Consider the following 15,437-nt stretch of genomic DNA (forward strand, 5'->3'; position numbering starts at 1 on the left):
ACTTGTATTTCAAATGTTTCAAGCCTCTCAAATTTTTGTCTAAATAGTTTTTCCTTGTTAACTTTTTTGCTTAAACTTGTTCTTTAACTTTGAGCATTAAACAGTGAAAAATTAAACTGGGATGTTTGCTGAAATTGTCCAATAATAACCAACTGCAGCCTTTCCTAGAACATTTTCCACCAGCCGTCTCTGATAAATACTTTTACCTGACATCTGTAGATCCTCCAGTGAAACCTGTGATCTCCATCAGTCCATCTGGTGTAATAGTGGAGGGAGATTCAGTGACTCTGAACTGCATCAGTGACTCAAACCCTCCTGCAGAAATCAGCTGGATTAAAGGAGGAACGATTGTAGGATCTGGAAGAATCTACAGCATCTCAAAGATCAGCTCTGATGACAGTGGAGAATACAAGTGCAAGTCCATCAATGAACATGGAGAGAAATACTCTGATAATGTGACTTTAAACGTCATGTGTGAGTTAATGATCACCTGCACAATGTTCAAAAACTTTAAAATCATAATTTTCTAATATCTGTTGTGAATTTTCATTTTTGTCTTTAGATCCTCCCAGAAACGTCTCAGTGTTGATGAGTGGATCTGGTGTAATAGTGGAGGGAGATTCAGTGACTCTGAACTGCATCAGTGACTCAAACCCTCCTGCTCTGAACTTCAGCTGGTTTAAGGAGAATGAAACCTCAGCTGTTGGATCTGGACAGAGTTTCAGTGCACTACAGAGTGGACGCTTCTACTGTCAGGCTCACAATCAACATGGATCTCAGAGATCAGACGCTGTAACTGTCACAGGTGAAGCTTTTATTAACACACTCCTGTATCTTCACATCATTCATCAGTTTGGAGAGTTAATCATGATGATCTTCCTCTTTCAGTTCATCATGTTGCTGGTAGGAATGGGATTGTGATCACAGCGGCATCTGGAGGATTAGTCTTCATCATCATCTTCATCATCATCCTGTTTATACTGTGAGTTAAAAAACTGCAGTGATTATTGTATAAGTTCACTTTTGGTCTGATGTAGAAGGAAATTATCCATTTGTGTTTGATTATGAGTAATCTTTAAAAACAGCGTTCATATTCTTTCTTAATTGAATACATTCGTCCATATGCTGTTAATGTCTGTGATTATAACAGGAAGAAACAAAGGAGTGTTAAAGCTGAAGATCTCACAGTGAAAGAGGTAAATCATCCACACACAACACGACTTTACAGAGGCAGAAAATCAGTCGATCAGCCGTTATCTGTGTCTCAGACTGTAACTGTACGAACTGATGGCAAACTAACATTATCAAAGTCTTTATCAACACAGTCCAGGAAAAAAATAATGAATTAATAAAACTGAAGAAAACATTTAACTCATTTTTCCATGGTTTAATGGTTTTAATATAGGTTTGTTGGTCTAATTGCATAATCATTTACATATAGTGTGATGAATGAACATGTCACTTCATTTACTCATTCTGCCCTATTCTTCTCCACTCCATGTGTGAATCAATGAAAAATACATGCATTTTACATCACTACATTGATTTGATCTAACCTGATACTTGATCTGAAAAGTTTGAGGCAAACTGCTCTAGACTGAGAATCTTCAGATCACACTGATTTACTGGTCTTAATAATAATTACAAATGTTCTTGTATTTCAGAATGATCTCTATTCCTGCGTGTCACAGAGCGTTTCAGTCCATGATAAGCCTCTTTCTGAACTGGATTCAGCCAATGATTCTCTGTATGCCAATGTGAAACCCAAAAAAATAAGAGGAAAAACTCCTGAATCCAGAGATACTGAGGACATTCTGTACACAACTGTCCAACATCACAGAAAGACAGAGACGAAGAGAGCAGAGGAGAATGAATGTCAAGATGACGATATAAGAGTTCATCAGCCTGATGCTGCAGTGAGGTGAGAAAAACAACTTTACTAGCACCAACTTAACCAGTACCAACATACCCAGTACTAACTTAACCATCACCAACTTAACCAGTACCAACTTAACCAGCACCGACTTAACCAGTACCAAGCTTAACCGGCATCATCTTAACCAATAGCAACTTAACCAATACCAACGTAACCAGTACCAGCTTAACTAGCACCAACTTAACCAGCAGCTTAACCAGCAGCTTAACCAGTACCAACTTAACCAGTACCAGTTTAACCCTTTAAAACTGGATGTGTCGTCGATGACACAGCCAACCAAGCTGTATTCATGTCACTGTAACTCTTCAACCGTTTGCACTATCAAAATAATTCAAATAGTTCCTGAAAGTAGACATCATGCGCTTTTCGCCAATATACGGCTTATTATGGTAATGTCTGCAAATGACAGCAGCGCGGGATGGAAGGATTTGAACAGAGAGATACGACACACGGCAGATTAGAGTGTTTTGGATTGCATAAAATAATAAAAGAAACGAACAAATACATGGCGAAAGAAGTGTTAGACAGCAGAAGAGGGGATTGGGATGTTTTTAATGACATTTGGGAGGCGGATGGCCGTTACTCTTTCACGTATCTAAGCATGTAGTGCGTGCATGTGTATGTGTGCGTGCCTATGAATGTGTGCATTTGTATGTGTGCGTGTATGAAAAAAAGTGTACTAAATGAAAACTGTGTAACCGAATGTCACAAAAAAGACTTGTATATACAGTGAGGAAAATAAGTCTTTGAACACCCTGCTATTTTGCAAGTTCTCCCACTTGGAAATCATGGAGGGGTCTGAAATTGTCATCGTAGGTGCATGTCCACTGTGAGAGACATAATAAAAAAAATAAAAAAATCCAGAAATCACAATATATGATTTTTTAACTATTTATTTGTATGATACAGCTGCAAATAAGTATTTGAACACCTGTCTATCAGCTAGAATTCTGACCCTCAAAGACCTGTTAGTCTGCCTTTAAAATGTCCACCTCCACTCCATTTATTATCCTAAATTAGATGCACCTGTTTGAGGTCGTTAGCTGCATAAAGACACCTGGCCACCCCATACAATCAGTAAGAATCCAACTACTAACATGGCCAAGACCAAAGAGCTGTCCAAAGACACTAGAGACAAAATTGTACACCTCCACAAGGCTGGAAAGGGCTACGGGGAAATTGCCAAGCAGCTTGGTGAAAAAAGGTCCACTGTTGGAGCAATCATTAGAAAATGGAAGAAGCTAAACATGACTGTCAATCTCCCTCGGACTGGGGCTCCATGCAAGATCTCACCTCGTGGGGTCTCAATGATCCTAAGAAAGGTGAGAAATCAGCCCAGAACTACACGGGAGGAGCTGGTCAATGACCTGAAAAGAGCTGGGACCACCGTTTCCAAGGTTACTGTTGGTAATACACTAAGACGTCATGGTTTGAAATCATGCATGGCACGGAAGGTTCCCCTGCTTAAACCAGCACATGTCAAGGCCCGTCTTAAGTTTGCCAATGACCATTTGGATGATCCAGAGGAGTCATGGGACAAAGTCATGTGGTCAGATGAGACCAAAATAGAACTTTTTGGTCATAATTCCACTAAACGTGTTTGGAGGAAGAAGAATGATGAGTACCATACCATCCCAAGAACACCATCCCTACTGTGAAGCATGGGGGTGGTAGCATCATGCTTTGGGGTTGTTTTTCTGCACCTGGGACAGGGCGACTGCACTGTATTAAGGAGAGGATGACCAGGGCCATGTATTGCGAGATTTTGGGGAACAACCTCCTTCCCTCAGTTAGAGCATTGAAGATAGGTCGAGGCTGGGTCTTCCAACATGACAATGACCCGAAGCACACAGCCAGGATAACCAAGGAGTGGCTCTGTAAGAAGCATATCAAGGTTCTGGTGTGGCCTAGCCAGTCTCCAGACCTAAACCCAATAGAGAATCTTTGGAGGGAGCTCAAACTCCGTGTTTCTCAGCGACAGCCCAGAAACCTGACTGATCTAGAGAAGATCTGTGTGGAGGAGTGGGCCAAAATCCCTCCTGCAGTGTGTGCAAACCTGGTGAAAAACTACAGGAAACGTTTGACCTCTGTAATTGCAAACAAAGGCTACTGTACCAAATATCAACATTGATTTTCTCAGGTGTTCAAATACTTATTTGCAGCTGTATCGTACAAATAAATAGTTAAAAAATCATACATTGTGATTTCTGGATATTTTTTTTTAGATTATGTCTCTCACAGTGGACATGCACCTACGGTGACAATTTCAGACCCCTCCATGATTTCTAAGTGGGAGAACTTGCAAAATAGCAGGGTGTTCAAATACTTTTTTTCCTCACTGTATGTATTATAGTTCATTTTTCAACTTTAAAGTGTTAGTTTCTTTCGTTCATGATTTTTTCTGTTTTTTTTCTAAATAAAAATCAGTAAATTTATTCTCTTATTTTTTTTTATTTTTGTCTATTTAAATTCTATTTACAAACTCACCACACACAATAATGGTCAATAACTAATTTGTTGAAAGCTTATCTTTTTCTGAAAAAGTTGACACCTTGCACATGAAGATAGCACATAGTTTTAGAATTTTACAATAAAAAAAAAAATAATTATGTGAAAAACACCTATTTAGCTTCAGGTTCTAAAGGGTTAACCAGGACCAGCTTAAACAGCATTATCTTAACCAATAGAAACTTAACCAGTACCAACTTAACCAGTACCAGCTTAACTAGAACCAACTTAACCAGTACCAAATTAACCAGCAGCTTAACCAGCATAAACTTAACCAGTACCAACTTAACCAGTGCCAGCTTAACCAGCACTGACTTAACCAGGACCAGCTTAATCAGCATTATCTTAACCAGTACCAACTTAACCAGTACCAAATTAACCAGCAGCTTAACCAGTACCAACTTAACCAGCACCAACTTAACCAGTAACAGCTTTACCAGTACCAGCTTAACCAGTACCAACTTAACCAGTACCAAATTAACCAGCAGCTTAACCAATACCAACTTAACCAGCACCAACTTAACCAGTAACAGCTTAACCAGTACCAACTTAACCAGTACCAAATTAACCAGCAGCTTAACCAGCACCAACTTAACCAGTAACAGCTTAACCAGTACCAACTTAACCAGTACCAAATTAACCAGCAACTTAACCAGTACCAACTTAACCAGCACCAACTTAACCAGTAACAGCTTAACCAGTACCAACTTAACCAGTACCAAATTAACCAGCAACTTAACCAGTACCAACTTAACGAGTACCAAATTAACCAGTACCAAATTAACCAGCAACTTAACCAGTACCAACTTAACCAGCACCAACTTAACCCTCTGGGGTCTAAGGTGTTTTTGGGGCCCTTGGGATGTTCTGACATGCCCTGACATTTGTGCTTTTTTCAGTTATTTATAAACATGATAATGGCAAAGGTGTAAATTCACTCTATATAGCACAAACAGGGCTACCATAATATGTGAGCAACATGTATGTACATGTTTGTATTTTTAAGAGAACAACATGGCATCATGTCTTTGCGTAAACATACGCGTGTGTGTTAGTGGCGTGTTATCTATACGCATTTTGAGCTATCCGCGTGTATGTCCACGCCGTCATCTTCCGCGTGTATGTCTACGCCGTTAAATGTCCGAGTGATTCCACGTGTATGTCTACGCCGTTAAATGTCCGAGCGAAACGAAGCAAAATGTAAATCTACATCTGGGGAGCGGTATTTTTTTATTAGCATGGTAGGGGTAGACTCATAAATGGTATTAACCCCAGTGACGGGTAGGTTTAGGGACGGGGTTGGGGAAAGTCATATATATTTATATAGAGAGTAATGTAACGTTAAGTCAACGGCGTTGATAAACACGCTGAAAAGCGATTATGCGTGTTGATAGCACGCCAAAAATGGAAATACGAATTGGCGTATCATACATACGCCATTTCATGAGATCAGTCTGAAGAGAATAATGTTTATGCGTGGTTATTGAAAAAAATAAAAATGAAAGTTGCTGAAATAAGACCACAAAAAACATACTAGATATGTGTCCACAAGACTTTTGACTAATGGATGTTGTCGCTTCGAGTTCTGGCTACAAAATTATGTGAAAATAGTCTTGCTTTACCGTTCACATAAAACAATACATTGATTTAAATTGTGTAAGACAGGTTTTGCTTGGAAAGCCAATATGCGAGGGGGGCGTAAAGGGGGAGTAGTTTACACCTGAGAATACTTTTCAACTTTTTGCGGTTTACATAGGCCTACACTAACGTTATTCCATAACGTTATTCCACATTAACACTTGAGAAAAGATAACTTAGCCTACCTCACTTCTCAGCGGGATCTATTGCTCCTCATATCAGCACTGTTCTGAGGAAACTTTTCTCCAGGATTATTAGGTAGGCTATATTATGCCTCACTCGCGGCACGCTGTGTTTACAGCTGATGTGTGGGCGTTTCACAGGTCTGAAATGGTTCTCAGAATTTGCGTTTGAATAGCGCGCGCTCTCCGGGGTGTGGTCACATTACATTTGAATGAGCTCTAATGAGCTCAACTGGAATCGCTCTCTTTTAATACAGATTTCACAAGCTGAGAATATTTGTTTTTTATATAAATTACTTCATTTAAAAGAAGAGAATTCAAGCTTCATGCGCGTGTGTCTGTATGTCTGTTTGACTGAGTATTCGCTGAGTTACAGTTCATTTTCGGACGCGTTTCAGAATGGACTTAACTGACAGAGAGAAGGCAGAACTTGCATCACGTTTATTTTTCTTTATTTGGCAAAAAGCACAACACTTTGTTTTTATTGTGAGTATACACAAAAATAATACACACTTAACAGAATCGATTGATGTATGAAACTTGTTTGTAATATCAAAGTCAACAGAGCAAAATTAATCTCTTTTGAACTGATAAGAAAAAAAGCGAGCTGGTATCGCCGGCGATACCGCCGACCCCAGGGGGTTAACCAGTAACAGCTTAACCAGTACCAACTTAACCAGTACCAAAATAACCAGCAGATTAACCAGTACCAACTTAACCAGAATCTTAACCAGCACCAACTTAGCCAGTACCAGCTTAACCAGCAACAGCTTAACCAGTACCAACTTAACCAGTACTATCTTAACCAGTACCAACTTAACTAGTGCCAGCTTAACCAGTACCAACTTAACCAGGACCAGCTTAACTAGCACCAATTTAACCAGTACCAGCTTAACCAGTTCCAGCTTAACCAGTACCAACTTAACCAGCACCAACTTAACCAGTAACAGCTTAACCAGCACCAGCTTAACCAGTGCCAGCTTAACCAGCACCAACTTAACCAGCACCAGCTTAACCAGTACCAATTTAATCAATACCAGCTTAACTAGCACCAGCTTAACCAGTGCCAGCTTAACCAATACCAGTTTAACCAGTACCAACTTAACCAGTACCAGTTTAACTTAACCAGCATAAACTTAACCAGTGCCATCTTAACCAGCACCAGCTTAACCAGTAACAGCTTAACCAGCACCAGCTTAACCAGTGCCAGCTTAACCAGCACCAACTTAACCAGCACCAGCTTAACCAGTACCAATTTAATCAATACCAGCTTAACTAGCACCAGCTTAACCAGTGCCAGCTTAACCAATACCAGTTTAACCAGTACCAACTTAACCAGTACCAGTTTAACTTAACCAGCATAAACTTAACCAGTGCCATCTTAACCAGCACCAGCTTAACCAGTACTATTTTAACAACCACAGATCATATAATCTGGGCTATAATATTGTTGTGCTCCTGTTTGTTTTGATTGTTTAGGCGATCAACTGTTCAGATTGTGGAAGATGCATCAGTGATCTACAGCAGCGTCAAATGAGTGATAGAGACCAGCGAACACAAAGCCTGTGTTCAGTCGTTTAATGAACGATTGTTGGATGACTGTATAGTTGTGGAATAATTTACCCTTCTGTTCAGACCACAACCAATATAAACATGTTCATCACCCACATTACGACTCATTTGTTCTCTTTGACTCTTTGTGAGATAATGACAGTAATTAGCCGCGTTTCCGCTGTCGGGCCAGTGCGAGCCAGGGCTTTAAACGGGCCGTGCCGGGCTAATAGCCTCGGGCTAATAGCACCGGGCCTGCGTTTCCACTGTCGGGCCAGAAGCTCCACAGCCAGTAGCGGTTTTAGGCACGGGCGAACCGGGCAATCGCCCGGGGCGGCATTTTTGGGGGGGCGGCGCCGCCGTCACAAAAAAAAAAAAAAAAAAAAAATCTGCGCCGCGAAGCGGTTTTCTATTATCTATCATTTCACTGTGTGGGGAATTGGCAAATTTGCGCCCCCTCTCAGCTGCAGGCGCCCCTGCTTGCTGAGAAGATGCCGCGCACAGAAGCTGTTTGTTTGAGAAGGGGAAAGGGGAGGGGGCGCGGAGGCGCGGGCGCGGATGACAGTTCACCTCTGGGTCTCTCCCAAATGGAACGGACAAGGGGGGGGATCCATATAGTTATCTAAGTCAGTCACACCTCGACTTTCTTCCAAATAACGCACATTTCATTCATAATATTATAAATACAGGCCTCTATATTTCCTGCACATTTTTGTTTTTCTGAATGGTCTGAACTTGGTCACCACCACCAAGGTGAATTGGTTTAGTCTTGACTTCTGGTCGTGACTCGTGAGTGACAGTTGGTATGGGGGGGATCAGGGGAAATCTGTTGATTGTCGATGTCGAGTGCCAAATAAGAGATGGACAAGAAAGGTCAAAGCCATTAGGTGTCCAATTTAGAAACGAGCGAAAGATAAAGGTATGCAACTATGTTTTCTCTGTATGATTACGGTATCCATGTCATGAATGAAGGGGCAATATTAATTGGTGGGTATAACTCTTATTTGTTATCCTTTTTGCTATGATTCTTGCTATGCTTAACAATAATTCGGTTTTAACTCAAACACGAGATCTAATTTCACCATAATATTGTGCTTTGCAACAAAACTGTGACAAGTTCAGTTATTACACTGCAAAAAATGCTTTTCTTAATTAGTATTTTTGTCTTGTTTCCAGTCCAAATATCAAACATTTCTTAAATAAAGATGCATAACGCTAACAAAGTGGTAAAATGACATAAGATATTAAGTCTTGTTTTCTGGGGAAATAATTTTTTTTTTTTTTTTTTTCAGAAAATATTAAGACTTAATATCTTAAAATTGAGTGAAACACTTAAAATTGAGTTTTTGCTTAAAACAAGCAAAACATGATGATCTGCCAATGGGGTAAGAAAAATTACCCCCCCCCCCCCCCCCCCGATTAAAATTAAGGGGGGGGGGGGGGGGGGGGGGGGGGCGCGCTCGAAGGGGGTCTCGCCCAGGGTGTAATTCAATGTAGAACCGCCACTGTCCACAGCGCTTCACTAAAACACGCCCGTAACACGCCTCTCTGGAACAACGTCACACTAACCCATCATCTCACCAACAAATGGAAGTTTTATCAAAAAACTAATCAGAAATCACTGGAAACAGCGTTGAAAACAAACACGATAAAAGCGGCCGTTTGCTAGCATTTTATTTTTGTTTACTTGAATATTTAAAACCCAAGCGATGTTTTACCACAGGTTTACAATAAAAAGTGATACATTGATCATAATGAATTAATTTATGTCAAAATTGCACATTAGTCACTCAGAAATAAATTACCGTTAGGTCTATTTCACAAAAGAAAGAGGACACACTTACTTCTTCAGTCGCGTCTGTTTCTTTATCATATTTACATCACATTTAGAAAAAATGATAATTTCTACAAATATATGCCATACGACCTGAGGAGCTTTAGCACTCTCTCGACTCCCATACAGATATTTTCAGTCAGAGAAACAGAGGAAGCTCCCGAAAAAAAAGTTACTTTATTTTATGAGAGTCCGGTTTAAAGAGACGAGACGCTATGACAGATAAAATAAAAACATGACTGTGATAGCCTTTATGATTGGTCTGATTTCTTCAAGCGTTCGCTGTTTTTTTTTACTATGCGTATCTTCAAGCGTTTACTATGGTAACGGTTAGCACGCATAGTCTTTTGCATCACAAACAGAAGGCATTCAAACATGAACGCGATTTAAATTATTTTATTTTTAAGTCTTTAATGCTGACAGATATGGAGGACCAAACCTGCAGAAATTAAAAATTAATAAATAAATAAATAAATAGATAAATAAATGTGATAAATAGATAAATAAATGTGATAATAGGAAAAGAAAGAAAGAAATAAACGACTTGATAAAATAAATATGATTCATTTTTAATCAAATTCATTTTTGTATTATTTTTTCCCCTTAATGTATTATTTTCTGCTTTTATACATTTTTACATTTTTTAAAAATCGTTTTAACTTTTATTTATTCGTTAATTATTGATTTATTTATGTATTTATTTTTATATTTTTATATTTATTCTTACATTTATTGTTTAGATTTATTTATTTATGCATTCATTTATTTATAGATTTATTTATTTATTGATTCATTTATTTTTACATTTCTTTGTCTTGTATGATAATTAGGTGGGTTGGTCTTGCTTACCATTGGTTCATCGTTGATTGAGGCGCTTGCTCGATTACTCTGGCTTTGTTGTGACGTCGGGTGGTGGTGAGACAGGTGTGTACTATGGCGGACGTTTTACAAATAGCTAGAGAGTTGCGCAACTTAGCAAATGAAGTTGATAACAACGCATCAAATGACTATGTGTTGTTTAGATTAGATGTGCTTATCGATGTTTTAGGAGAGATATTTGCCGACATGAACGTCGAAGAACAGCCTGAATTGTTAGGTTCTTTGCAAAATATTTCCCAACACATTCAAAATCTGTGCGAGTCAGATGGTACTACGGCGGGACGTCCATCGTACTTGCTTCCGATAAGTACTATTGAAACTTATCTCTCAATGGGTCAAACTGCTGTAAACATTGCAAAATTGTTTGGTGTCTCTGAAAGAACTATCCGGAATAGGATGGCGCATCATGGTTTAAGGTAAGCAGCTCCTAGTAGCATAGCCTTATAACCTACTAAGCTTTCACATTAGTGTTTATATTTGTGTGTTGTGTGGTTGATAATAGGTTTATTTTATTCTCATAGAGTAAGCGACCTGTTCTTAACTGTGGAGGACGCTGAACTGGATGCTCTGGTAGAAGATGTACTAAAGCGCCACCCAAATGCCGGATACAAAATGATGGTTGGACATCTCGGTGCACAGGGCATTCGAGTACAGAGTAAGGCGGGTTTTGTACCTTGACATATTAGCATCCTTGAGTAAAAAGCATGTAAAATAGAAATGAAATCAATTATATATATCGCCAATACAGATTATCTACCTGTTTATTACTGTGAAGTTTTTTTGAAATACGTCAGTATTGCAACGTTCATTGTTATTAAATAATTTAAAGCTAGAAAAACATCTCAGAAGTGTACTTATTCAGCTCAGTTAATTTCAAGTTTTTGTATGCACATCTGATAGTGTCAGTACAGTAATATTTTTGAACTTGTCCTTTAGGTCACCACTGAACATGTCAAAGGTGAACTCAAAGACTGGAATATTTACTGCATATTTTGATGAATTTACCTTTTTTAGGGCAACGTGTTCAAGAATGCATGAGACGGGTGGATCCTCAGGGTGTCCTTATGCGCAGTCTTCAACTGAACCCTCGGCGGCGTAGAAAATACTCAGTCCCTGCACCCAACAGTTTATGGCACATCGATGGTAACCATAAGTTAATAAGGTATGCTGACAATAGTAGAATATTATTTATTATTATTTATCATGTTCATCTGGATGCGTTTTCTATTTCAGACTGAAAAGGAAATGTCTGTACAGTTGAACAAAAGAAAATGCAATTTTTGCAAAAAGCAAAAGCATAAATGTGTAATTGGTGGGATGTGTTCATAGATTAATTCGATGCAGATCTCTTTAACACCATGAAATTAAATTTCATAACAACCATGTAGATATAAGTGTGAATTTGTTGGAGTAAGGTTGAACGAACTGTTATAAGAAGATGGCAATCAGACCTTTCCTCACTTAACTGTTCTAAAATGTAGATTCCATTTTGTGTGTGTGTATGTGTAATGCTAGGGAACTGAGGAACCCACTTGAATGAGTGGTGAAATATCTTGATCAACATAGAAACATATCCATTTGACTAGAACATCTTTGAAGATTTATTCTAACATGGTCTGTACAACTGAATTTTCAAAGACATTATTGGTGGAATTATACGAGCAGATCTTTGTGATTGTGTTGTTAAAGGTCCAGTAAGGGATTTCTAGAGAAACACTGTTGATATTTGAAATCACCAAAGCAAAATGCCCATACCCAAAAAGGATAACACCCCTATTTTGATAGCTCTGCCTCTAAATTCACGAAGACCCCTATGTTATGCGACACAGGCACCTCTTCCATCATGAGAGTACTGTATATGGTCAGTTGGAGCACTAAAATAAACTTTATCATCTGCCCTGCTCAGCTTAATCACCTGACTTGAGTATTATTGAACTACTGCGGGACATTTTTGGAGAGAAGTGTGAGTGAGAAGTAGATTCTCAACTTAAACATCTCTGAACAAATTGGCAGATGTTCTGATAGACGACATTCAACTGGAGACTATTAATGTAGTTAATCTGTTAATCTAGTTTAATAAGGTTGTAATCTGTATTAAAGGCACATTTTGATTAAACACAGTAATAAATAAATATTGTCTATTTCACACCTATTTTGTCCAACCCCTGTATGTAAAAGGTATCGTCTTAAGTATGTTATGTACTGTTTTGGCTGTTTTGATTTACTATAGAAAGTAAAATGTATTTTCCATCATTACTCAAAAGACTAGTTGTTAATGTTGTTGAAATAAATTTTCCTATATCTGTTCCAGGTGGCGTATTGTGGTTCATGGTGGAATCGATGGCTTTAGCCGTCTAATCGTATTTTTGAAAGCTGCCACCAATAATAAAGCTGCTACAGTCCTGACCAGCTTTTTAGAAGGTGTGAACCTGTACGGTGTGCCATCACGTGTGAGGTCAGATAAAGGTGGGGAGAATATCGAGGTTGCTCGTTTCATGGTTTCCACCAGAGGAGAGAACAGAAACTCGCACATCACAGGGAAGAGTGTCCATAATCAGAGGTATAATCAAACATATACAATGCCTTGCTACGGTTTCAGGCCCCTGGGTTTTTTTTTTTTTTTTTTTACAAAGAAATGCAAACAATTACCAAGATATGCATGGTTTCTAGAATAAAATAAACCATTCAAAAATTGTTACCAGGTAACTACCATCAATCTTGGAAACAAAATTCTTTAATTTCTTTTTTAAATGTTTATAATGTATGTGAAACTAAATCCCCACATCTGTAAAATAGATTTTTTAATTCATATTTTAGGCTATGGAAACTCCACTTCATGTACAACATTATAAATATTGGTCGTTGTTTTAAATGTTCTGTATTTTGGTTATTTTACTGTGTTAGGATTGAAAGGTTGTGGAGAGATGTTTATGCTGGAGTGCTTGATCTCTTCTACACAATCTTCACCAACCTTGAGAATGACGGGCTTCTGAATCCAGATGATGAAGTGCATCTCTATGCCCTCCAAAGGTGCTTCTTGCCACATGTACAGAAACATCTTCAGTACTTTCTGGATGGCTGGAACCACCACAAGTTGCGGACAGAAGGAAACCAGTCACCAATACAGCTCTGGTTAAGTCATCAACTGCAAGACCCTATCCAGGTATTTATATCAAAGCTGGTTAGCAATTATGACATGAATTAAAGGGTTAGTTCACCCAAAAATGAAAATTCTGTCAGTAATTACTCTCCCTCATGTTGTTCCAACCCCGTAAGACCTTCGTTCATCTTCGGAACACAAATTAAGATATTTTTGATGAAATCTGAGAGCTGGATCACTCCTCCATAGGCTTCTAAGTGACTGAAACTTGCTCGCCCAGAAAAGTTATTAAAGAGATCGTTAATATAGTCCAAGTGACTTCAGTGGCTCAATCCTAAGTTTATAAAGCGACGAAAATACTTTTTGTGCGCACAAAAATAATGACTTTATTCCACTATTCATTTCCTTCTCTCTGGGCCTCGAGTTATTTCACGTAGTGTTTTAACGCAGCCCGTCTGTGTTATACGCCACACGTATCTCACACATGACCAGCGTCGGCCAATAGTGAGCCTACGTGGTGACGTATAACACAGAAGCGCTGCGCTAAAACACTATGTGAACCAACTCGAGGCCCAGAGAGAAGGAAATTAATAGTGGAATAAAGTCGTTATTTTTGTTTTTTTGCGCACAAAAAGTATTTTCGTCGCTTTATAAACTTAGGATTGAGCCACTGTGGTCACTTGGACTATATTAACGATCTCTTTAATAACTTTTCTGGGCCAGCAAGTTTCAGTCACTTAGAAGCCTATGGAGGAGTAAGCCAGCTCTCAGATTTAATGAAAAAATATCTTAATTTGTGTTCCGAAGATGAACGGGTCTTACTGTCTTACGGTAGGTCGTCTTACAAGGTCTTATGGGGTTGGAACAACATGAGGGTTGTTAAATACTGACAGAATTTTCATTTTTGGGTGAATAACCCTTTAACATGTGATTGAATGGATAGATAAATATTAGATGATAGATCAGAGGTCTTCAATCCTGCTCCTGGAGAGCCACTGTCCTGCAAAGTTTAGTTCCAACCCTAATCAAACACACCTGATTCAGCTCATCAAGCTCTTCAGAATCGCTTGAGTATTCAAAGGCAGGTGTGCTGAAGCAGGTTGGAACTAAACTCTGCAGGACAGTGGCTCTCCAGGAGCAGGAATGAAGACCTCTGTGATAGATTATAAATTAGAGGATCTTAAATTAGTCTAATGGGCTTCAGTGTGTTTAAATTGAGTTTTAACAGTCTTGGCTCATCAGCAGTTTTTTGGGGATTTTTCTGAGTTTTGATAATCATTTTTAGGAAAACCATAAGTTAGATCAATTAAACAACATATAGCAACCCCAGTCAGAATTTTTTAATTATCAATTGTCTATTACAGGTAGATGCCATGCAATATGGTATTGACTGGAGAGGTCCATGTGGTCACCATGAACCCGGTGTGGTGATTCCTGAAGTACAAATACATCAACTTGCACAGGAGGATGTTGAAAGATTGCCAGACCCAGATGTCCCCCTGTCTGATGTGTTGGAGGTGTACAGAGAGACTGTAATGTTATTATCCGAAATGCTTGAGTAGCAAGTATACACAATTTCAAAGAGCATCAGCAAGTTGCACTTATGTTGCATAAAATTATATGTGCCTGTTTTTGACCTCTTATCAACATTGTTTAAATATGTATCACTTGTTCTGATCTCATTAATGTAATTCAATTAATGCTATTAACCCCCCCCCCCCCCCAAAAAAAATATAATCAGTAAAGAACAATGCATGGACAATCAAACATTTTTATTGAACTTGTGTAATGACTTTGAACAGCCACACA

General features: G+C 38.7%; 2 protein-coding genes across 2 annotated transcripts in view; both read left to right on the plus strand.

Moving 5' to 3' along the window:
• The window catches only part of LOC311286519 (cell adhesion molecule CEACAM5-like), a gene marked incomplete at both ends in the record, with an annotated part of 98,022 nt that extends 90,221 nt beyond the window's left edge, over positions 1 to 7,801 (plus strand). Inside the window, 5 exons of the mRNA XM_084402729.1 lie at positions 563 to 805; positions 889 to 982; positions 1,151 to 1,196; positions 1,692 to 1,921; positions 7,744 to 7,801. Of these exons, the coding sequence (XP_084258855.1) occupies positions 563 to 805; positions 889 to 982; positions 1,151 to 1,196; positions 1,692 to 1,921; positions 7,744 to 7,801 (671 nt within the window). The remainder of the gene's footprint in view (positions 1 to 562; positions 806 to 888; positions 983 to 1,150; positions 1,197 to 1,691; positions 1,922 to 7,743) is intronic.
• A 2,453-nt stretch (positions 7,802 to 10,254) lies between these two features.
• Positions 10,255 to 15,351, plus strand: LOC311283233 (uncharacterized protein). Its single transcript, XM_084397556.1, has 6 exons — positions 10,255 to 10,944; positions 11,050 to 11,183; positions 11,543 to 11,690; positions 12,840 to 13,088; positions 13,433 to 13,691; positions 14,993 to 15,351. The coding sequence occupies exons 1-6, from the start codon at positions 10,583 to 10,585 to the stop codon at positions 15,188 to 15,190; spliced, it is 1,350 nt and encodes a 449-aa protein (XP_084253682.1). The 5' UTR covers positions 10,255 to 10,582; the 3' UTR covers positions 15,191 to 15,351.
• Positions 15,352 to 15,437: the final 86 nt, after the last annotated feature.

This window comes from Rutilus rutilus, assembly GCF_951802725.1.
Source record: "Rutilus rutilus genome assembly, chromosome: 2".
In the NCBI taxonomy this organism is placed as follows: Eukaryota; Metazoa; Chordata; class Actinopteri; order Cypriniformes; family Leuciscidae; genus Rutilus; species Rutilus rutilus.

Coding starts and splice junctions, on each gene's coding strand:
- LOC311283233 (XM_084397556.1), top strand. CDS start 10,583: ATGGCGGACGTTTTACAAATAGCTAGAGAGTTGCGCAACTTAGCAAAT. Junction 11,691..12,839: donor GGTAACCATAAGTTAATAAG/GTATGCTGACAA, acceptor TATCTGTTCCAG/GTGGCGTATTGTGGTTCATG. Junction 13,089..13,432: donor AAGAGTGTCCATAATCAGAG/GTATAATCAAAC, acceptor TTACTGTGTTAG/GATTGAAAGGTTGTGGAGAG.